At 40.3% G+C, this 24,286-nt stretch overlaps 1 protein-coding gene across 4 annotated transcripts in view; it reads right to left on the reverse strand.

Annotated features, from left to right (window-relative positions):
- The window catches only part of hipk2 (homeodomain interacting protein kinase 2), a 70,232-nt gene that overhangs the window by 11,187 nt on the left and 34,759 nt on the right, over positions 1-24,286 (reverse strand). For 2 of the 4 annotated variants that reach the window (XM_017418996.2, XM_017418995.2), the window contains exons 3-9: positions 8,837-8,960; positions 8,176-8,295; positions 6,619-6,705; positions 3,337-3,521; positions 3,078-3,240; positions 864-993; positions 525-646 (exon numbers count right to left, since the gene is read on the reverse strand). In XM_017418996.2, the coding sequence (XP_017274485.1) occupies positions 525-646; positions 864-993; positions 3,078-3,240; positions 3,337-3,521; positions 6,619-6,705; positions 8,176-8,295; positions 8,837-8,960 (931 nt within the window). Of the gene's footprint in view, positions 1-524; positions 647-863; positions 1,090-3,077; positions 3,241-3,336; positions 3,522-6,618; positions 6,706-8,175; positions 8,296-8,836; positions 8,961-24,286 lie in introns of all 4 variants that reach the window. The other 2 variants (XM_017418994.2, XM_017418993.2) reach the window with 1 other exon arrangement.

Consider the following 24,286-nt stretch of genomic DNA (forward strand, 5'->3'; position numbering starts at 1 on the left):
AAAGAGAGAGAGAGATAGAGAGATAGAGAGAGACAGAGAGAGAGAGAGAGAGAGAGAGGGATAGAGCAAGGGAGTGATGCACAGTCACTCTCTGTTACTTGCAGAAACAGTATATTAGCAGCTAAAAGTCTGGACCCACTGAGCAGGCTCCGTTCAAGGCCTTCTCTGTGTAAGGGGCTCCTGCCTTTGAGTGCATCAGACCGTGGCAGCCTCTGTGCTTAGGATAGCTTGGGCGATGGGGGGGGGTGGTAATGCGCAGGAAAGCTTGCCTGAATGCATTCAGGAAAAAACAGCTGCCAGCAAGGGGCAGTGTCCCTGAGAGGTTTCCATCCACTATTGATAGATACTATTCTTAGTGAAGGCTTACAAAAAAGAAAAAAAAAAAACAAGAAAGAAACACAGGGAGCTTTGTTTGAATGTCAGCAGGTCAAAGGTCATGAAGATTCCTGACTGGCCTTGTTATTTTAAGATCTAGGGGGACTTTATTTGTTCACCTTTTATGAGACTTGAGGTCTGTTCCTTACCTGTGTAAGGAGGCCAGGTTGAATCTGCAGAGGCTGGGCACCAGGGGCCTGCGTCACTATGGGAACAGCATTCTCCATCCGCACAGAGTAACTGGTGTGCTTGGAAGGTGATGCCTGCAGCCCTGGGCATAAATAAAGCACACGAACAGAAAATGTCGTCAAATAGAGACACAACATCTGTCACTTGAACACTGTATTGCCATTGCATATAGTTAAATTAACTCAAAACGAACAGAGAAATGCTACATGTATCAATCCAACAACAAAACTACACATGCATGCAAAAATCCTTTTCTAGTTATACATGGAAATTCATGTTTACTAGTGAGGTCTTTTTACCTTGGAAACCTGGTGGGCAGACTATGAGTGCCTGCTGGAAGGGATCGGGCCGGGCAGCACAGAGCTGTGGGGCCCCTGGCTGCAAGGGCATGCTCCTCTGGGCCACAGCTGCCATGGAGGCAGCGGAGGGCTGGTAGAGTGCAGATTGGTAGTTTAGTATGGAGACATCAGGACTTGCAAAGGAAAGGGTGGCATTGTTGGTGGAGGAGGGAGCCAGGTTGTTGGCCTAAAGGAATGGTGGGACCAAAATAAAAAAAAAAAACATAAGGATGGAGGTACTGATGGAAAAAAGTGGGAGGTTGATTTACCCTGATGAGGGAAGCACTATGGAGAAGACATATCATAATACCAGGAAGGTAAAAAATATTCTGATAATAAAAAAGCAGAAAAAAATAAAAAAAGAACTATAAAACTGATAAATGATGGATATTCAGGAACTCAAGAATGATGAAAGCCAATGAAAAAATGAGGGATCTGAGTGAATAATTTGGACAGGCCTTAAAATATGGAGAAAGCTGATTGAATAAATTAGAGTGGAAACAAAAATCAAACTTAAAATTGTAAGAATAATAGACCATCTCTGCGTAATGACTACTGGTAGAACAATCTTTACTAGAATAATATGCTGCTGAAAATATATAAGAAATAACACAATGAACATCAATGTATAAATGCTGTGCATGTCTCAATCAATATAAACCACAGAGAAGCATAAACATCTCCCTTTTTACAACTTAAACAATGAGAGTTAAAGTCTTTAGGATATTATTTTATAAACTGGTTCAAATGTGAGTGTTACAGCGTTCCTATCAGGCCATCAAATCAACTATGCCTGAAAAGATAAAGTTTTAAGCCAGCAGTCATTGTATAATTATGTAAGCTTAGGTAACTCCAACATGTCTTGACTATTAAAAAGACGTGGAATACTAAAGCTGCCTGGAAACAACCCAGATACAAACAAAAGCTTTTAAAAGACTGTGAGAGTGCTCGCTCTATGAGACACGCTAACTTTATCCCTTTTATTGGGCAACCGGGTAAATATAAAGTCAGTGTTTTCATTTTTACTTTGCTCTCTTTACTGATTTTGATGAACATTAGGAGAGATAACATAACTAATTGTGTTCCGTAAAATTCGTCAAAAACAAGCACAGGAGCAGCAAAATGCAAGTCAAAGATGCTTTCAAATGAATAAATAAATCACTAACTTAAGTCTGTCTATATGCCCTGAGAGCCAGTTGTAAAAAAGACAATTTGGTAGAATGTTAATCCATTTAAATCACAGCAAGATTATGTTTTTGCCACTTGCCACACAGTTTGAGCTTACTCAATATAGCTGGCGATAGAGAACACTGTTTGCTGAGGAGAGGAGTGATTGGAGAGAGCTGGGGTTATAACTGTGCACAATCCTGGAAACCGTGCAACCAAAGGCTTGGTGATTCTGACTGAAGCCAAAAGTCAGCAGTTTTGATTCACAGACCGTACAGGAACAAAGCGATAAAGCACTACAGGCTCAACTCGGGAAAATGAGAGGAAAGTAGAGACGACAGAATAGAGAGGAGGGGAAAAGAAAGGAAGCCTGGAAAAAGGGGATTCTTATGGCCTGAAAGCCCAAGGATGCTAGACAAGCAGGAAGTGGGGCTTGTCATGTGTGTGATCAGCACTTTGTGACAATCCCACAGGACCTGGGGCACAGGCAGAAAATCAGACAGACACATATCCATGCACCAAGGCAGAGAGGCAGGACGGTAAGCTTGAAAATGTGCACACAAGAAAAATGGACAGATAAAAATTTAACAAGGGCACAAACAGCCACTCACTGGCTTTTAAGCTGTTTAACCACTGACTAAATAAAAAGCATCACTCAAAGTCTGTTTCAATTATTCATTTAGAGCCATTTACAAACTCATTTACAAAAAAACTGTTGAGGAATATAAAAGTTATATTCATTATGTTTTGCTTTTACTTTGAAGGTTGAACGTTTTACATCTTTTTTATCTCCAGTTTGGATTTATTTTTATATAAAGCACTGTAGAACAGCTTTCCCATATTTATTTGATTTATTTGATTGAAATTCAATATATAAATGCAATAATAGACAGCTAACGTGTTTACATACTTCCATCTGACAGCACTGAAGGTTACTATCAGTGCTGCCTCAGAAGATGCTGATGAATTAGGTGTTTTTTTATTGCTTGTTTGTTTTTGCACTCTTACCTGGCTGTGCACAGTGTTCAACTGGTTGTTGAAGGTCATGGTGAGATTGGTGGAGGTGCTGGGAGCCACGTGGGTGATAAAGGGTGTTTTGCTCTGGTTGACTGTGTCGTACATGTTGACACGACGCTTGCAGATCTCCATGTTCTGGAAGCATGACTTCACACTGCAGAGTTAGAGGGATGGATGTGTTTTATGACTTCAGAAGATGTTGCTTCACCGCTAAAAATGATAATCATGTAAGGTTCTGAAGGGCACGTACTGTGTGCTGTGTGGGAAATCAAGGAGATGTGACATGGTAACAAACGGGTGGTTGAGTGTTTCAATAGGGGTGATCCTCTTGTCTGCGTCTATGGTCAGCATCTTGGTCAACAAGTCAATGAACTCTCTCCTGTCAGCTTTCTCTGCCAGCAAGTCACTTCCTTCCAAATCTGACGTCATATTCACCTGAAAGCAGAAGGCAAACATCTTAGCAATTTGAGTGCTCAAGGTTAAAGCTTCCATATCTTACTCACTTGAAGGAGCCTAATAATACACACAAGGCCTCATAAGTTAGAGAGAGTGTCACAGGGCCCAGTGATAACCTTGCACCTTAGTGACATTATAAACATTTGCACTGGTATTCATAGCCCCACTTATGTGCTAGCCCCAAATATGTGCTGGCGCCTCCACTGAGATTTTTATCTATTCCTGAGATGTGAAAACAAACAAAAACCATGAACCCAATAAACACAGCCATTGGGTAGTCAGTAAAAAATCCCTTTCACACAGGACATCATTTTGAGAGCAGCTCTGAAAAAGCTGACATGGCAACTTAGCAAACATGTTCTGAGGGAATTTGGGGAAGCTGCCTTAAAGCATCACATTGCTTCAACTGTAATAAACATTGTGGTCTAAGCTGTAAATAAATACCAGGCAAAGCAAAGGATTTCCTCTTCAGTGCTAGAAACAGAAGATTTATTTGTTATGCAAGTCACTAATTCCAATGTTCAGAGCTACTTTTAGTGCCCTCATATCTGGTGAGGAGTGAAGAAAGAGGGACAAGGTCATGATGTAGCCAGTCTGGTGCTTGGTGAACAAGCAGATTGTCAGGCAGAGTGAGCACTAAGACTGTGGCAACAGACAGGCAGCCTTGTTTATTGTGACTGTTGTGCCGGGGGAAGCAGGCCTGTTTTTCATAAAGACGTAACGCTTATCTGTAGGCCTGCTCCAGGGTCTATCAGATGTGCTGCCAGTCAACACAGCAAATCTGATTCAATCTTCTATCTATATGCAGCCTATTCAGCTTCTGCACCCATTCCTCTTTGCTTGCCATCTTCATTGGCTTTGATAAAGAAATAATCTGCAAAATAAGGTGAAAAATAATCACACTGTCCTCTGCAGGGAGATGGCTTTGGGGAAATGTACACAGTTAAGAGCGAACAAAAAATCAGATTGTATAATAAGAGGCTTGAAGATTACAAATAATTTGTATATTACCTATTAAATTAAGATATGTGGCTTTAGTAGATAGGAGAGTTATTTAGCTGTTTTTTCCCTCTAAACATGATTTTGGTAACTAGAAAACCAAAAAACAAGAGAATTAAAAATAAACACCATGGTCAGTCACACATGTGCTGCAATGAGCATGAACATGCCATTCTGGAAAAAAAAGACTGGGCTGGCAGATGTCGAGCAGTAAGATAGATCAGGCTATGCCTCGGGATCTGACGAGCACAATGTGCTGAATGCAAGCCTGTCTTTGGCATTGTCCCACAGCACATGGAGATTTATGTGCAAATTTGACACCTAATTACTCAATAGGAAAAGTATCTGAAAAACTAAAATGTGCATTTCTATGTAAATATAATAAATGAAAGATAAAGTGAAGACAATGGTGTGCCTCATGCAATGCCAACACCGTTATCAGCAGAGATACTGAAGGATCGCAGATCAAAGTGAATCCATTTTTGAGCGGTTCTGGCGTCCCTTCCATCTGCGTCAAATCCTTCACACAGCTTTGCATTTACTGTAAGTTGGTGTCTGATGTACTCAAATTAGATATATTAGTGACTAAAGTCTTCACACATTTCCCATGACCGAGAGGAGGTTCATTATCTCTTCCTGGCACCCATCCCCTCTGTCTTGCAGGGCCTTCAGCTATATCATCCATTATACACACAGAGACAGATGTCCACAATGCTGACTTGTTTATGCGGTCAGGATAGTGAGATGAGACAAAACAGGCACATTAAGCCTGTGCGGCTCTGCTTTACCTCCTCTGTGTTTTCGTAGTAAACTGAGTCTGGATGTAACAAAGGAAGACAGGACACCGAGCTTGAAGCAGAGGAGACATAGATGACCCAAGGGAGATCATACCAGTACAGGTTGGCTTCATTAGGCTGTTTTCCCCATGTGTGTATGTGTGCAGTAACTGAAGCTTCAACAATCCCAGGAAGTGATACCATCTTGTCCCAGCTGACCACATGTTATTCCAGACTGGCCCAACACTGGCCGTGGGCACTACTAAACAACTATAATTGCCTCTATCATTTAAGTTGCTACATGTGTTGCGTGTCCACGTGGATGGTTTCCAGAGGCTGCTGTTTGTTGGTAATCAGGATGACCATCTTCCAAAAGAAGAAATTCACTCACCTAAATCTCATCTTTTGGCAAAGCTATTATCAGGAGAACAGTCCTGTCAGACATTTAAGAATATGCAGGAAAAAAAAATATATAGATATATCACATTTTTCTTTCATCACCAGAACTGGAATCTGTCAGCAGAAGCAAGCAGGGTGAACAAAACAACATAAAATATCAGTCAGTGTCAAATATCCTAAAATGTCATAGGTTCATGTGAACTCCTCGCCATGTAGAGAGTAATTCATCTTAAGTGGCATTAAGGACTGCACGTAGAAACAGGCTAACAAGCTAAATAATGGAGACATAACACGGTTCAAGCAAAAACCACGCTTTGTTAAAAAAAACTTGTCAGAACTGTTAGGAATGTGTTTGGTTCAAATTAGTGGGAGACATAAAGAGCAGGGGTGCTTAGCCGTTAGTGGGCTTTCCCATTACATGCTTACATGAAATGCAGATGTACCAAGACAGAGCACAGCCACAAGACTCCCTGCAGCTTAAATAAAAAAGCAAACTGTACATATTAAACCTGTTAACCAGTCAAACCACATGCTTTGGTTCAAATGTCTGCAAGTTATTAGATAGCACTAAAGCAAAATGAAGAGCAGCAGTGGAGTTGAGCAGGGGATTCAGTGAACAGCTGCTTTAATTTCACTCTGTAAAATTCTATGTATCGCTGGAGCTGGAGATCAGACCTTAGCAGGATAAATATTTAAAAAGATTTCAGATATGTGATAGATAATTCGCAGGATGTGATGGATAAAACTGGCTCTGGACATCAACAGCCTCTTCAAAGAAGCTTTTCACACGAGCCCGACGAATGTGATCGAAGCAAAAAAGGCAGAGCAAAAGCTAATGATACATCTAGTGTTCGATTTGTGGGAAAGGAAGAGCTCTGCTTTGTGGTTCTGAAACAGCATACCTGGGCCATGTCATCCAAGCAGTTGAAGATGTACTTTCGAGCCTCCTTGGACTTGATCCCTGTTTCACCCTCATGGTCCTCCGGAGTCTGCGGGAGACAAGAAGCAGATGTTCTGTTAAAATATCATCAAACTTCCCCTTTGGAAATACACTATTTACATTTGGCTCATTACTGCCTCTTGTTGTTGATATGCAGCAGACCTCATCTTACCCTCTGAGCAACCCTGGGGTAGCACATACACACACTCACACAAACTTACGTATGCACACACACACACACACACACACACACATTTAACAGCTAAGAAAGAAGAGGGGGACTGCATATGGAGTCACATACTATATCATACAAACACTACAGTAATATGCACACTATACAGCAGTTTTACACTGGTGCACCTGGACACACACACTCTTGACAAGTAAAAACATGTCATTATTGTGTTTCAACAGATGCAGATTTACACTAAACATTTCTGCGCTGACCAGACTCTAGAAATCTCCTGACTTAACACAACATATCTTTAATTACAGTCAGCGATGCAACGCAGCTGCAGTTTTATGGAAACACATGGCAAGGTCAAATTAAAGCTGAGCAGTCACTCTTCAAAGAAGAAAGAAAGAAAAAAAAATCTTCAGGATGCTATGATTTTGCCCATACCAGATGTGTGGAAATCTTGATGACTTACAGCACAAGTGTCAAGACAAAAATACAATCTGTATTTTTGTAATTTTTGAAGAGGCCAAAGAAAATCATACTAATTAAGTAAAAGCTTTAAATTGTATACATTTTTTTATCTAATAAATGCCAATAGACACCTCTCAGAGCTGGATGCAAGGATCATTAATGCTGCTATACACATGTCAGACTTGTGTTCATTAAAAGCTCAGTCCCAATCTTTATTTGGTGTGATATGATACAGTGATTGATAAAACCACACATGCTCACACACAAATATAGCCAAGTCCTTATCAAACACTATAAAGAAGGATCAGTATTTGCATCTTATTACAGTCAAGAACTCAATATGCAACAGAATCTTTGTGTGGCACGCTCCTTATTGAGTGGCCTACATTGAAGGCCAGTGAACGGAGGTTAAAGCAGGCACCCTCAGAGATCTCACACAGATCTGTTTCATCTTAATTAGGCTCTCACTTAAAAAATATAGGTAGCATCACAGCGTTCTCATACCTGCACCTGAAACCAGTGAAATAAATTCCTACAAATATTTATAAATGCCTCAGTAAATAGAATATTTATAGGCATCACAGATTATATTTAGAACGAAACTAGGGTAGCTTTAGAAAAAGCAAATATTGATGATTATAGTATTTTTCTGTTTATTTACTGTGATATGAAATACTACTAAAACCTGGCTTTGTTTTAACTTTTATATTTTTTAAATATTTAAAAAAAAAATTTTTTTATTTTATTTGCTCCTAATGTCTTTGTCCATACTTACAACTTTATGTACTTCATATTAAAGTACTACTTTCAGTATCATTTTACCCCTATTTACTCTCTCAAACTCCTTCTTATCTATTGATGTATTTGTACCTTAAGTCTCCAGAGCGGGTAGGTGGAGTCTGGATCTCTGTTGAAGAACCTGGTTGTCTTTGTCCCTGCACTCAAGAGATACTCCGCCGGAAGACCCTGCGTCTGGGAAATGTACCGGATCTGCAAGACAGAAGCGGAGACATGCATTTGAAATTTTCCATACATGCAACATTTTAACTGTAGAGGACATGCCAGATTTAGCTTCAGCAGGTGACAAAAGGATTTAGAAAGTTTAAAAATCCAGCCTGATGTTATATTCCACTGACAAACAGGACCTCAAATTAAAAGCTCCTGTTTGATTTGAGATTTATAAATGAGACGTGTAAAGTTTTTGAACTTGTGAAACGTCAGATAATCAGACAAGATTGTTTGGAGATGAAACACAAGTCAATAAAGGTTTCCCTATTGAGACCTGTCTGACGGACAGAGAGAGCTCTGAAGAGGGGATGCACTAATTGAACAAGTGGCTCTGTAGCATCTGTTGCCATAAAACCGAAGGGCTCGGCATGAATCATCAATAGTTATCTGAGGGAGTTTAGGGAGAAGCATCCAACTTTGCAAACACACACAGATTCATACACATAAACAAAACTGCACATACATGAACTCTATCTAACACATCTTGGGCAGTTTGAAGAGTCACACAATCACGATGTGTTACCTGGTCGTACTCTGAAGCTCCGGGGTAAAGCGGCCATCCCAGAAAGAGCTCAGCTATTACACAACCCAGCGACCACATGTCTATGGCCTCACAGAACGGCAGGCCAAGGATGATCTCTGGAGCCCTGTGGAAACAGACAAGATATGGTGGTTAGCCATCAGATGTTTTTTATCTGCATGAAATTAACGTGCAAATTTAATGAAACCTGACAGTATCACTGACAATATGTCTTTAAAAAAGTCTTGTAAAAGTTTGCTTTAACATTTAATATGAGTTGTTGAAAGCAGTCTGATATATGCACACAGGTCAGAAGATTTCCAAAGTAAAACTAATTAGACAGCACAATTACAGTATAGGTAAATATTTTTGCACACAACTACAGTTTAACATTTAGAAAGTATTTTCAATTTATTTACAGTGTTCATAGCTTGTTATGATTTCTTAACAATGATGTCTCTTTGTGGCCTTGAGATCTGTTTTTACAAAAGTTGGAGTTGTTGCAATCAGGTAATGATAAATAAAATCAAAATTAATAAGCACTAGAAAATACAGTAAGCTTCACCTGAGATTAAGTTAAAACAACAATTTATCAGATGGATACACACACAAAATAAAAATAAAATGTTTGAACTTCAAAAAAATATGTTTCTATTTGATGATTTCTTAGTCTTAAACAATGAATAACTTTCGTTTAACACTCTCTTATGTTCTGTCAGAAATACTAATATGAGTTTTGCAAGTTTACATCTTCAGAAGGGCTTAAAATAACCAAGGACACAGTGATTCAGCTCTCTAACACTTCAGAGCGCTTTTAAGAGATTCACAGACTGTCATCACAATAAGAGGGAACACTCTTGGTATCACATTTTATTCTTTAGGTAAAATGTAGTCACTTACAGTAGCTCCAAAAAAAAAATCTAATCTAGGCTGAATACAGACACTAAAATCCCACATCCATTCAACTGTATATATATATTAACAATATGATACACAATTCAAAGCTCAAGGCAGAAACTTTTAAGTCCACAATACTGATTGCTGTGACCATGGTAACTATGCCCCCCTTGCTTGGGCCTTAGCAGGCCTGAGACTGGGTTAGAAATAAATGAATGCAAACACCCTGCATAGTCAAAAGAAAATTTCCAACTATAGCCTCCTGTGTCCTTTTTCTTGTTCACCAGTGGTGGGTGGATGAAGAACTAGGCACAGGTGATTTTGTACGTTTTTAGATATGATAGAAAGAGGCAGAAGGCATTAAACAGAAAATTATGAACTGTCTAAAATAGAAGCAAGAAGAATATAAAGTTCCTAAGAGGCACAAATAAAGGGTGGAAAGCAGTGCTTTGCACACTGAAGAGCTCCAGACTCAGGAGGTGGTTATTGGGGTCTAAAGGGCAGCAATGGAACAGACACCAAGGACAACACTCGGGCAACAGTATCTTAGAGCACCATTACACACCAATACAAAGTAAACATCACACACAATAAGGTGAGACATCTGTCAAAAGGCTCCCAAAGAAGCAGAAAGGAGCCTGTAGGAGGTGATAACAGAGAGAACAGTGAGGTCTGCTGAAGTCAGGAAAAGGAAAGAGATGGACAAAAGGACCAGGGTCAGCGTGATCCTCCTCTAACAGCTTGTTAGACTGGTTGGAGGTTCACTGAGAATATGAGAGACAGAGAACAATAGCCGTGCACACATTTGAGCAGAGCATCAACTCAGAAATGACAAAACTATAAACTACTAAAAGTGGTTCTCTTGCATTTCTTTTAGCTTTAGTAAAGAAAATTAATGCAAGGAATCCATTACCAGACGTTAGTAAACTCAAATCACGTAAAAGCTGTGTCATAGTGAAAAATACTTTACAGATACAGAATACACAAAAAACTAAAGGGTTCTGTTCTATTTATGCTCCTATATCATTTGTTGTTCCTGCTCTTTCACTATCATAGCATCTGTGAGCCTGAGAGCAGAGGCAGGCAGTATATTGGTATTATCATCACCTCTGCATTTCATTTAAATAAGAAAATAATGAAACCAACACTGTAAACTTGCAGGTCTGTGCAGTATTTTGCTTTAACTGAAAAGGATTCCCATGTTAAAAAAAATCAAAACACACATATCCCTCTAATTTGCATGACAATGTATTTCTTTCCCAAATTTAAATTTTAACAAGAGGTATTAGCAGGCTTCTAAATTCAGGTCATTGTCATAATATGTGACCAGTTTGAGAAAAATCTATGCATCTAAACAAATTATGAAGATGAAATATGCAAACAAGCATTTCATCAGACAGTCAAATCTCTGTGACACTTCCTTGGAAATTTGAAATCCAAAAAAACTTTAGTTTTGCAGATTCTTTCAATCTATTCCCATCATTGTAGCTATAACATTCATATACACTCAAATAAGAAAAAGAAAGGAGTCCCTGGATGACTGTGTTTAAATGGTATACAAGGCTTTATAACAGCTAACCACCCTACTGAAATTGCTGAAATTGCTGAAATTTTAAAAAAGTGGAATTACTGCTTTTTGCTCAGCTTTTAATTGAGCATCTCCGTGCATACATGTGTAGCTATTTGTGGCGACATGAGTTGACTTTGCACTTTGATTCACTTTAGCCTGAAATTTCTCAGGTTATGCTCTAACACTCTTCTCTGCGTTGTTCGTGCTGTCGCTCTACCTCTCACAGAAAGCTTCTCCAGATCAGTGACACACAGATAGAGAAAGAAAGGAAGGAAGGGAACGGAGTAACATCGTTGCACATGATATGAAAACCACAAATGCAAATTTGCCAATGCACCTTTGCCATTGCATGCAAAGAACACTTCAGTTGCTGCTAATGCAAGTCTTTTGCTGGCTGATAAGTGCACACATCTGTGTAGCTCACAAACCTTACAACTTTCCTGTCAGCCGTTGCCTATCTAGATGAACAGCACACAGCAGATGACAATTCATGCATATAAAATTATTTCAGTTGGGGATGCTAAATGCCTGTATGTAGCTTCTCTGTATTCTAGATAAAACACCACACAACCAGATAGATGCTTAGCCGTGACCCAATTAATCACATCATTATCATGGTGCTATCAAAAACCTATGAAGAAATTCTTACAGACAGAAGACTTACTTTTATCTCAAATTTCATGGTATTTTAACCAGTTGTGTGTACATTTTTAAAACAAGAACCTTTGTGTGGTGCATAAGAAATATCAGGTGACTAAACTGCCATTTTATGAGCCTGTGCTGTAACAATATGGCTCAAAACATCATTTTGAGCCATATTAATCATGTAAACATGCCAAATAAAGCTCACACAGCAAATGTTTCCACCCCTGACCTCTGACCTACCTAGCTAATCTCTGGTTTGTATAACCACCACCTGGAGCGGTTCTTTAAGGATAGCGGGAAGCTGCTTCCAGACCATATATCCCTCATACAGCATAGGCGGCATGCTGATCACAGCTAGTTAGAAGCTTTCATTGGTTCTGAATGCAAACCCAACTGCATGAGAGGACTCAGTGTTCGAGCTAGTGCTTCTGACAGCATCGGCATCGACAAAAGAACAAGAGAGAGTGTGTTGGGGAGAGTGGGAGAGAGTCTGCATGCTGACATCCTCCCAGCTGGCTTGGTCATTGATGAGCCTCCATCCCCTTGGGAGACAGAGAATGAATGAGGTCTTTCTTCTGCCACCCCAGCCCACCCCTAACACCTCAGCTCTTTCACCCAACCCCTCTGCCAGGCCAGCCAGCCCCAACACCTCACCCAGCTTCACAATCCAACCCCTCCTTACCACCCTCTGCCAGCAACCCCCCACCCCCTTAAAACTAGGACGTCAAGGCCAGGCTGGTGCTCCCCTCCCCACTGCCTATCCGCCCTCTGCTCTGTTGAACTGCACTTGGCTGGCCTGCCAGCCCACACACACACACACACACACACACACACACACACACACACATAAACACACATATGAGGATATACTCACACAGATTCATGCACACAGCTGACATCACAGGCTGTGTGCATGTCAGGATGTATCCATCAGGCTGACCTTCTCTTAGCTTGGCTCCAGAGAAGAGACTGATGGATCCCCAGAACTCAACAACATTTTCATAAAGATAAATGCATAACATTGGTCAGCCAGTCTTTTGAAATGAGCTCGATCTTTTTCTTTCCCACTTTTAAAGCTGTCATCTTTGGCCCTTATATAACATTTTATTTAAGAGGTTGGCAGTTAGGGGTAAAGAAAAGTGGGCGACCCTACGGTAAATAATAGTAGCTAATATAGGGCCCAAACAGAAAGCTCAGGTATGACATACTGTAGAGATAGGTGAGGAAAGAGCAAAATATGCATCACAGTTCATGAAAAAAGACCCTGCCATTAACATCTTTTCACCCTTTCCCCTTTCCTTCTTTATCTTTTCCTCCATTCTCTTTTGCCTCTTCCCTTCTCGCCATCCCACGCCTTGCCCTCGCTTAATGTAAAAGGCTCATGTTGGTGCTGTGAATGGCTCCCTTCCCCCTCGAGTTTTCATCTACATATTCATGCCCCAAAACGTTCCTCCACAGCCCCTTTGAAGACGTACCATAGAGAAGCTCTTTTCTAGATATATTGCATGGTGATCGCTGACTGTGAAATCAATATGCAAAGTTACATTCCCTGCCGTGCACCTGTGGCCTGTAGGAACTTGCTCTAACCCAAGACACACACTCATATACATATACATACATTACACCTCCCCTGACGCCCCACCTGCCCCTATCACTTTGGAAATTGCTATACAGTACTCAGGCCATGCATAGAATGCAGAGATTGCATAGAATAAATGCACATTTTTGCAGCAAGGGAGGGAAGACTACATTTGAATTTAGAGCTTGTGTTCCAGGTGGTTGAGAGGTGGAGAGAGATGAGATATATCTGGACAAGGAAAGGTTTTCACACAGTCCTTGAGAAATGTTGTGTCACTCCCTGGTGTTCAAGGTCTTGAAAACAGGTCTCTCTCTCTCTCTTTATTTTTCTTAGTCTCACTCTCAAAGAGAGGGGCAGATAAAGTGCTGACAGGGCTGTCAGTATTTAGTTGTTAAACATGTAACCTTCCATGTGGGTTCGAGCTATAGATTATGCCTTGAAAATAAAAAAAACAGGGAGAATTTGTTAAAAAAAATAGCTCAACATCAAAAAGTGTAGTGAATTAAAATGTGAGCTTGTCAAGAAAATACAATTAAAGCAATAGTTAAAGTTATATTAGAACTCAAAGTTTGACAGAAATTGAGATACCAGAAAATGAAATGCATCAAAGCATACCAATGTAAAATATGGGTGAGAGGTGGGTGTATGCTTGTGCTGGTTCAACACAACCCAAAGTCCAGTTCAGTGCACCCACTGGGAGTAAATTGCAACAGAGAGCTAACAGAGATAGCATTTGCACATTCAAAGGTCTTCTCTGTCTCTCGCATGCTTACACTTTACACCTCCCTCCTCTTTGAGCATTTTAGATAATGAAATATTCAATGGGCAGAAAGCCACCCTTGTCAATAAGGCACACATGGAGCCCTGTTGTCGCAGTATGGCAGTCAATATTAGCATGCCACATTCTTTGGCAAAGCATGACTGCTTTCAATTGCATAAAGGCAGTTTTGTTAATTATTCACAACAGTATTTAATAATATATCAAATATACTATTAGGTAATATAAAATACCCAACTCATATCTTGCCTTTGCAATACATTTCCCCTTATAGACTTCCATCCCTTTCTTTTTGTAAAAAAGATTCCCTTTTTCAAAGCTAACATACAAAATAAGAAACTCAAAACAATGACAGCAGCTACACAGAAGCCCAGTTGTCCTGTTAGATGTCTATGTATTGTTCCATCATTCCTTGGTGGTAATTGCCTCGTTCCTGTGGTTATTATTCTCCAGCATGCAGCTGATCCTATCAGTAAAACATCTCATTTTCCACCCTGAACCTGCTGACTTTTGCATCTCCTGGCACTGCATTACCTTTATACCCCCACTCCTGATGTCTTGAAGCAGGGGTCAAAGGGACAGAGCTCCATCAACAAGGTGGAGGGAGAAAGAGAAATGAAAGGAAGGAAAAAGAGGGAGGGGAAAATTGAGAGGGTGGGGTGTGTACAACAATGGAAGATAGATGCTCTCTTCATCAACACACACCAACACTCACATATTTGTCCCCCACCCCCCACTCCCCCCTCTCTCTCTCACACACACATACACACATTCTGTCTCTTCTGTCTCTCTTGTCAAAGGAAAGAGTGCCGGGAAGGATTTGCCATCAGTAAATGATGAGTATTTGTCATACAGTGATGCTGTCAGGACAGACAGCCCAGAGCAAAGATTTAGGGTATGCCAAAAGGGAGCCTCAAGTTTCCCTAACCCTATTAGGATAGGGGACTGACAGTCAGACATTATTAGGACAGTCTAGTGGCCACTGGCCAGACATTGACCTGACCCTGAGGCATGAGCAGCTCTACTCTGAAAATCAAACCTGGGTCTGACTCATCAAACAATAACTGGGTAATTGACATCCCACTCTAGTAAAAATAAGAAAAAAAATATATATATATATTATTATTTTTTAAAGCAATGAATTGCTACTGCTTGTCTGTCAGAGTATTACTGTTTTACAATCGTAGTCACTGTTGGTAAGCCCAAAGAAAAGGAGTTGTTTACTGAGAACTTGCTAAGAGAGGGCAAAGACAAACAAAAAGCAAAAATGGAGACCAATGACAACACTATCAAACATGCAGCCATTCAGCCTTCTTAACCAAGTGTAAAGCTTGTCACTGCTGAGATGTTCACTGAGTCAGACAAGAGAGCGGCATAACAGGCGGTGAGAAACACTTCGCAGACCGACGAAGGCAGTCAGTCAGGTAGAAAAGATTGCATCTACTCATGGCTGAGGAATGCTGAAACTCAAACTGATCACTACAGCAAATTGGAGTATACAAGAGAATCAATGAGCTAACTTAAGCCCCTCGCTCAGCTCTGTATGAGGTTAGAAGGCAATCAGCAGAGTGCAAGGCAGATCAAAATTCATGCATAAATTGCCAAATGTTGATTTTATATTTGAGGCACCCCCTCCCCCCACCACCACTACCACCAAAAAATACCCATGAAAGTTATGTACTTTAAATTAGTGTCAAATGCAAACACGTTTATCTGTTTTCCTTACTGTCTGTCTCTCCTTTACTTGTGTTTTTGTCTGTCCTCTGTTGTCTGCATCATTATTTTAGTGTTTACTTTCCTCCATCCTCCAGCAAATGTTTTAGTACAATACAGTTTATACAATTAATGGTAAGACATCATTTAGAAATGTCCCCTTTGGCTGATTTTGTGTAACCAAGACAGATATCAAGTGATAGAGAAAAAGGAAACAATGGCATGGTCAAAGTGGCGAACTAGAGGAGCCATGCATAGTGGATATGTGATAAAACAGCAGACGTTAAAAATCCATTTGAAACGTGGCGCCTGAGAACATATAGCTTGGAGCCACACGGGTGCCGTCCTATACCATTAAAAAGACATATTTCTCTCTGCAACACACACAAACAAATGAACCAAACACACAGAAATTGCACGGTTTCAATCATAAGTGCAGCTGGGCTCATCGAGTTTCTTATTTTTTGTGTAAGTAAAAGATGGTGTGGAGGAACATTTACAAGGCTGAAATTCCTCCCCTCTGCCATACATCCATCATGGTTTTTTAGCATACAGTACATGTGATATTTCCCTGCCACAACCCTTCCCCCTTTGCCACTACCTCTCTCTATCACTAAGCCCTGTTTAACTACCCTCTTCCTTCCTCCCACCAGGTCAGACAGTATTACCATCTCCTGCCTAATCAAATTCTACTGTGTGTGACATGAATTCTCAGTGCCCAAGGCAGCCCTGCCTGGTGACAAGCTACAGGGCTGCAGAGAGCTCTAAAACCACCTCACATGGGTACTTTCGAAGAGAGGAGCTCCACATCTCCACATCTCTAACACTGGGAAGACCTCCTGGTATGATTCTCTGAGCTTGTTCCTTCAATCTGCCAGCTTCTCTATTTGCCTTAGTTTCTGTCTGTCTGCAGAATGCTACTTTCTGTTTAAGGACTGTACCAAGTCCCTGGAGTGTAGCAGGATTCTGGTTAACTAGAAAATTGATGGAACAGACTGACTGTGGCGAATCCTGGTTGTCACCCAAATGTTGTCAAGTCCTCACAGTGACTGACCCGTTAGTACTTTTGACAAAATTACCGTCATGCATGCATGAGTGCAATAACAGAATTGTGCAAGTAAATACACGTGTCTAATCATCCATCTGTAAGGGTCCCTTAAGGACTAGTTAGGCTTCTGTCAGTTATGAGCTGTCCCTTCTCAGATCATGAGACTTGCGTCCATGTATCTACCCCTGCATACTGTTTGTTTGTCGTATTTTAAGACAAGCTTGACACAATTTAAAAATGTTATATTCTTTGCTGAAAAATCATACACTTCTTCAAATATAGCAAGAATTAATATTATTATTATTTCAATGACAATTTTGAAAAAATAACTTAATCACAAACTGGATATTGTGTTAGGACACATCAGGACAGACAAATATGTGCCTGTTCATTTAATAAACACTTTTGTAAGAAATAACAGATTTCCTTCTCCATGTAAAACTAAAACAGTGAATGGCCCAAACTAACTGAGCAGCAGATAAAACAGAAATAGAACTGGATCATACACAGTAATTTTGCTTGTAATCACTGGTATTTCTGTTCATGAGAAAAAGCAGTAGGCACTCCTATGTTAGAGCAGGCAATAATTATGAGAGCTGTCTTCAAAAACAATAAGTCGTGATGACAGGTAATTAATTTGGGTTTGAAACAGTGCCCAATCATTCATAAGTATAGTCACAGTTAATCACCTTTAAATGACAATATATACCTCTTCCCCTTGACATATGGAGAGTGTTAATTTTCTCCCATCACCAGACAGTTTAGGAAGCCAGTGCATAACAGTAAATATGTAATAAATTGTTTTGTGAAGGAAAACAATTATTGTACAGCCACAATCAATACACTGTTATCTTTTTCATGTAGCCATGCTTGAAGATTCAATTATTGTGGACAAAATGACATTATTTCTGCTGCCATGGCCTCATTCAAGGAGACATCAGACAGAGCTGATTCCATCCACACAGTAATTTAAACAAAACTCAAAGTCAATACTGGCTATGCCATTGTGATGTCCCACATGTAAGAACAGTAGGTGAGTCTTAGATATGTTTGGGCATCTCATTAAGGAAGGAAACAAGAAATATAGGACTGGGCAAAGTACAACTTTTAATACTAATGAGGTTTCCTCAGATTATACCCCAAAACTTTACTGTCTGTCTAAAATTAAAATTCTGGAACATTTATAATATGTTTTTACAAATGGAATTCATAATATTTCAACTGGAATTGCATCAAGGATCAACATGAATTATAAATGTAAATGGATTAATGCTAGCAAAAAAAGGGACATATCTCAGAATTAAAATCTTCCCATTTTTTTTAAATATAAATATTAGCAGATTGGCGATGTCCGATTTACACAGGAAATGCAGCAGGCTTATAAATTTCCCAATGATGATGAAGACCCAATTTAAAGGTGTGTTTGCAGCACAGAATGCATTTTCTCAAATATGTTTCTGTATCATCATCACCAGCCATGCCTTTCTAATCAAGCTCATTCAAAAATTCACACACTCTAGCATCAGTGGAAAAGTAAACTGTGCCTTCTTCTTCACTTGGTTTAGTTTAGAGCTGACACATATCACACACACTCAGAGCTTTTTTCTCCTTCTAAGCCTGATGGTTGCTGCACTCTTGTGAAAGTTTCCAATGGTAATAAATGCTTAGTGGCATGCTCTTATTCTGATAGTATTAGCTTACATTGTTTTTAATTAAGGTATTCAAAGCAATATTTTTGCTATTTTAGGGGTATGCAGTATTAATGTAATAATATCCAACTTTAGCGATTAGTGCATTGTCTTAAAATTATGTGTTACAGATTCATCAAGAGGTGGAAATCAGAGTAAATATAAGAAAAGAGTGTGAGGTTTACATGTTGATAAGTGTTATTATTAGTCTCATTATCGAGAAAGAAACTGATGGTATTTGCACATATTGCAAACCGATAATTAATGCAATGAAACCTATATAGGCTTAGATTTTTTTTCTTTTAATTTGACCCTTTGGCCTATGAGAGTCAAAACACTTTTTCTTGTGGGAACAAGTCAAATTGCCTATGACAGATCAAACTTTATATTATTCCCTTCTGAAAAAAACCTTTATACATAGAAAAAGTCTGATTTAAAAAAAATAATAATAATAATAGCACCATTTGCTGCTTTACAAAGGCCAATAAGATAGATTGTTCACCCCTTTCAATAATGCTCAATATATATCTTTATTAGTTCCAGGACAACAAATATGCTTTCATCTGAGATTGCATGTGCTAAAGACATTCCACAAAGCTCCCCTTGTCCCATGGCAGCTCTATAACTGATAATTGCCTCATGTTAACCAGGTGTTTTTTTTTCTTAGCCTATTTCGCCTGTAGGGAAGACCATCCCGTCTCAGTGAATACACACAACAAAGGCACTCTGGCACCCAAAATATCTTTTTGTTGTGGGGATAGGGGGTAACGCTGCAAAAACAAAAGTGTGAAGCAACAGCTCTGGAGTTGTCTGGTGAAGTTAGTGGGTCTTTGAAACCAGTATTTAGCATGACAGATTTACGATTTGTCAGGCAAGAAATTATATCACACGTGGGTGTGTGCAAAGATGTTCTCTCCCTCTCTTTTTATTTTTTAGTTTCCTACATTTTTTATTTTTCTTCTTTGTTTTTTTGTCTGTGCAGTCTGAGGGTGCTGCTGGAAGAAGTCCAATGAACACAGCCCTGACCTCCCCGGCACCCGGACGCAGCCAATCAGTTCCCCTCTCTGTGACACACAGGGCATTTCAATTGGTTGGTGGGTGGGAGATATCACCAATGGGGACCCAAGTGGCGGGAAAAAGAGAGCGAGCGAGACGAAGCAGGAGGAACAAAGAAGCTGTGCTTTACGCCTCTTTTTGCACTTTAACCGACCCTTTGCCCAGGACAAGACAGGAAATTTCCAGAACAAAAGCAAGCTGTCATCCCCTCCTGACACACTTGATTAGAATAAAGCGGATCTCAGCTGACTACCACACCGACCGATCCTTGAAGGAAGTAGATTGTTGTAATCTGGTCATGGCTCACATTCCAGACAACAGCAAGCAAGACGTAAGAGTGTGACCTGAACCATTAAACAGGAAATGAGCCTGAATGTCATTCCACTTCCTGGGATGAAGTCTGAACTATAGCCAGTAAAAGGTCATAAACAAAACTGCATGAATAAATACAAACATGTCTTTTGGACATTTAAGCAAGAGAACACAAACAGATCCATAAATTATCTGTTTCCTTTATTTTAACAAGACTGACATGCACATAATCTTCTCCCAGACATCGCTGCTCACAGCTGCACGCTCCGGGCCTTTTGCTATCTCCAGCTCAAACCAGACTCACATCAGCCACATTCCACATTCCTCCAAAGCCCCTAGGGGGAGCGTCGCAGCTGGGCACTAAGCTGGGCTGTTCTCTGCTTCCCTGGCAGACTTTAGCCACTCCTGCACACAGTTGTTACATACCACAAATCAGTATTTATTATTATTTCATGTTAGCATCAGTGTTTCAAATTATGATTTGGGACAAACTGTCCTCTTCTGTGTGTCAGTAGGTCATTTGAAGTTCACATAATGAGAAGAAGAGCTGCAAATATATATATATATATATATATATATATATATATATATTGTTTGTTTCAATTATGCTGTTCCTATATGTGATATTTTTACTCTTATGACAGCTTTTTTAAAGATGGGTCATGTAAAGATATAAAATGACATGTTAGTAAACAGAGTTTATAATCTAATAAGATCAGTGACTGTGAGGCTATCTTGTTGCAAGAAAACAGCTACAGCAGTCGATATTGGAGACCAACTTCATAATGCAATAAATAAATGTATGAGCCAAGCTGTGAGGCCTTGCAGAAAGAACACCCTGGTGAGATTGTGAGAAGAAATCATCAAAACTTCATTTCAAAGGTTCTGATGCTTTCACAAATCAGATCCACCCCTCTTGCTCCCTCCTCATAAACTATCAATCACAGGTGAGGATCAGGTGACAGGTAGTTGAGTCAGGTCTATACATTGACATTTCTATAGTTTATTACAGAAATGATACACCTTGCCCACAGTTTTAATCACTAGGGGATACCCAGATATGAAATTTAAGAGTAAAAATAAAAATGAGAAGTCCTCGATGAGATGTGTCCATGTTTTTAAGAGATACCAACTGGACATAAAAGCGAAATCCAGACACCTGCCACTAACTGGTATTACATTTACTCTTCTCCTAATGTTGGTATGTGTCTGCATGGGTGCATATATGGGTAAATTTGTGTTCTTTAATGTGTGTCTGTAAATACTAAAGGCCAGGCTGTTTCATCTACTTGGTAAATGCCACACAGTATATCAGTCTAACTGCAAACGTCCTAGGCTATTTCCATATTTGCGATAGAGAATGCCCATCTCCCATTATAGCTTGCTCCTCCAGTGCTCTCAGAGAGCCCAAATAACGCATGCTTGTCTGCACAAATGTGCACCAGCACACCAACACACACACACACACACACACACACACACACACACATATATACACGCACACACATACTGCATGTCTGATGAGCTGACACAGAAAACTTGATTTATTGAAGGGAGGCAGAGGGGGATACAGAATGTTGGGGGTGAAATTTCAGCTATGGACACAGGTTGCTGTAGACAAAAGCAGGCAAACACACACACACATACACACACACACCCATGAACACACTTACATACACACAAAAACACAAGAGTTCCACCCCCATCTACCCACCTGCCCACCTTGCACAGACACACTTGCTGCTGTAAAGTGCATCACTCTCCTCTAAGAGATCTGTTTATTTCAGACCTGTGACACAAAAGCCACAGCGGCATACAGGCTTATCTCTCCACATCCCCTGAAACATTGTGCAGCCCCCAAAGAGCTCCCCAGTACTCCACATGCCACTTTCAATTAGTTCCACAAAGAAAGCCTTCTGCTACCAAAAGGAAGATGGGAGCTCATTACTGAATTCCTCTCTACTCATAGCTTTGAAATATAGATCAGGAGGCTATGTTTGACTTCTGGGTTCTTGGATGTGCCACTCGCCGACCATGCCACACCAGTCTGGAGCAGATGAGCACCGTCTCATGGATTAGCCACTCCTCAGGTTTAACAGCCCCTGCAGCTTACCCTCAGTCTCGCCATTAGTTTATTCGCCTTTCTATCACTTGCTTTCTTCCTGCTCCATCTTTTAATCTTTCTTTTTAAATAGGCTACTTGAAGCCAACTGACAGCATTAAACTTACAAATGGGAAAATACCAGTTCTAATAATCTGACAAGAGCATATGAAGGAAGCTGTGTAGGAGATGTGGGTATCATGTCACACAGTGGTACTATTATAGAGGGGATAGACAAAGAGGCAGGAGCTGATAAGAAAATGCAAATTCATTCAGGTATTCTAATGAATCTAAAGCTTAGCAAAACAGCAAAGTGGGGGCTTTTATGGAAATTAACTGTTGTATGGAAATTCATTAAGGTTAGTTCAATGCATTAAAATCCAGTGATTCAAAAACACTCATTCAAAACAACAATGAAATATTTACCATATGTGAAACATGGTACAGAGACATATGAAGTAAGGCAGCTCAATCCACCCTGAGATTAAACAGTCAGGAGGGATATTTTCTTATCTGGCCAGAGCAGGAAATACAAAAGCTACAAAAGTGTAGAAATGCTAATTTATAGTTTCTCCCAAAACAGCACATTCACAAACCTAACGATTCATATTTGACTGATAATCTCATTAACCACACATAGAGTAGACCTCCATGCCTAAAACAGTGTTGTGTGTGTGGATCCAATATACTTGTAGCTGGCTGCCTAAAATACAAATGTGCTGTGACATCTATATCTACAGTACAGACAATATGTTTATATCCTCAGTTAACAACCTCCATTAGTGCCATCCTCAGTGGAATGCCACCAGTAACAAACAGGCAGTTAATTAGAAGCTGCTGGCTGAAACTATAGAGACTGACCATTAGGAATCATGAAGGGAAAGGACACATGACACTTTAATTTTGCTGGAAAATCATCACTATGTTAGTCAATACCTGTTCTGTCAATCAGAATGTATGAACGTATTAGACACCAGAGTTGAAATGACAGTGAGGCCACTGATGGAAATTCAGCAAAAGGGATAAACAGGAGAGGAGATAAGCAAGGGGAGAGTGGGTAAATGTTAGTGAGAGAAGAGGTTATAGGGTTTTGATACTGTCTGATTCACTTTCTATGCAAATCACAACAATCACAGGAAATGCCTTGGCCTTGGCTGCAGCTAATTGCCACAGCAATAACAAAGGAAGGCTTCCTTTGAGTAGAGAGGCAAATTAAACATTAGTTTAGAGTTTTCTTGGAGACCAAGGGATGTTGTAATTACCCAGAAACCAACACATCAGCACTTTGAACGCCACGTCCCACTCCTGCAGCCTGGCGGAGGAAAACAAATGTATCTCATATTCTGGGAGAAAGGAGCTTTAGCGGGAGGGTGAGTAGAGGAGAGGAGTACCAGAAAAAAAGATGGGGAAGAGGCAAAGAAAAGTGGGGTGTAAGGTACTGACGTTCACAGAGACAGATAAGGGCAAAAATAAGGGGTTGGGGGAGGACAGAGATGGAGGAGAGAGGCAGGGGGATAATGAAGGGGAAAGGAGGTGGAGAATGATGATCGTATCTCCAAACCACTCCGTGATGCAAGTGAGGCATTAAAATGTACACCCATTATTAGCATACTGACCCCACCCCTCTCCTCTGGCCTTTCTCTCCCTCATTATCATCAGGCATGGAGCCTAGGATGCCGGAAACATAAACTAAGCTCATTCCCTATTACATGTTTGCCTAAATGTCACAGCAGCCATGAAATGAGAGCACAGAACAAATAGTGCATCTTGGCTGTGTAAATGTGTTTAGCCACCCAGCTGCCCACCGAAGGGTTAAGTCTGTAAGTCTTCATTAATGTGGGTTGGTACAGCAGAGCATGTTGCAGGCGAAAAACAAATAAAGCTAGATCTAGCTGAGCTATGCAACCATGGAAACTTTGTAAGATGTCCTTGGATCTTCTCCCCTCTAGGGGAGTGAAGCAGAGTCCCTGTCCCAGTCGGAAGGCCCACATTGGGCCTTGAGTGATGTGGTGTGTCCTGGATGGCTGATCCTACTTTTTTTGGGGGGATGGGGGTGGGGGGGGGGG

The sequence above is a fragment of the Kryptolebias marmoratus genome, linkage group LG11, assembly GCF_001649575.2.
Source record: "Kryptolebias marmoratus isolate JLee-2015 linkage group LG11, ASM164957v2, whole genome shotgun sequence".
Lineage (NCBI taxonomy): Eukaryota > Metazoa > Chordata > Actinopteri > Cyprinodontiformes > Rivulidae > Kryptolebias > Kryptolebias marmoratus.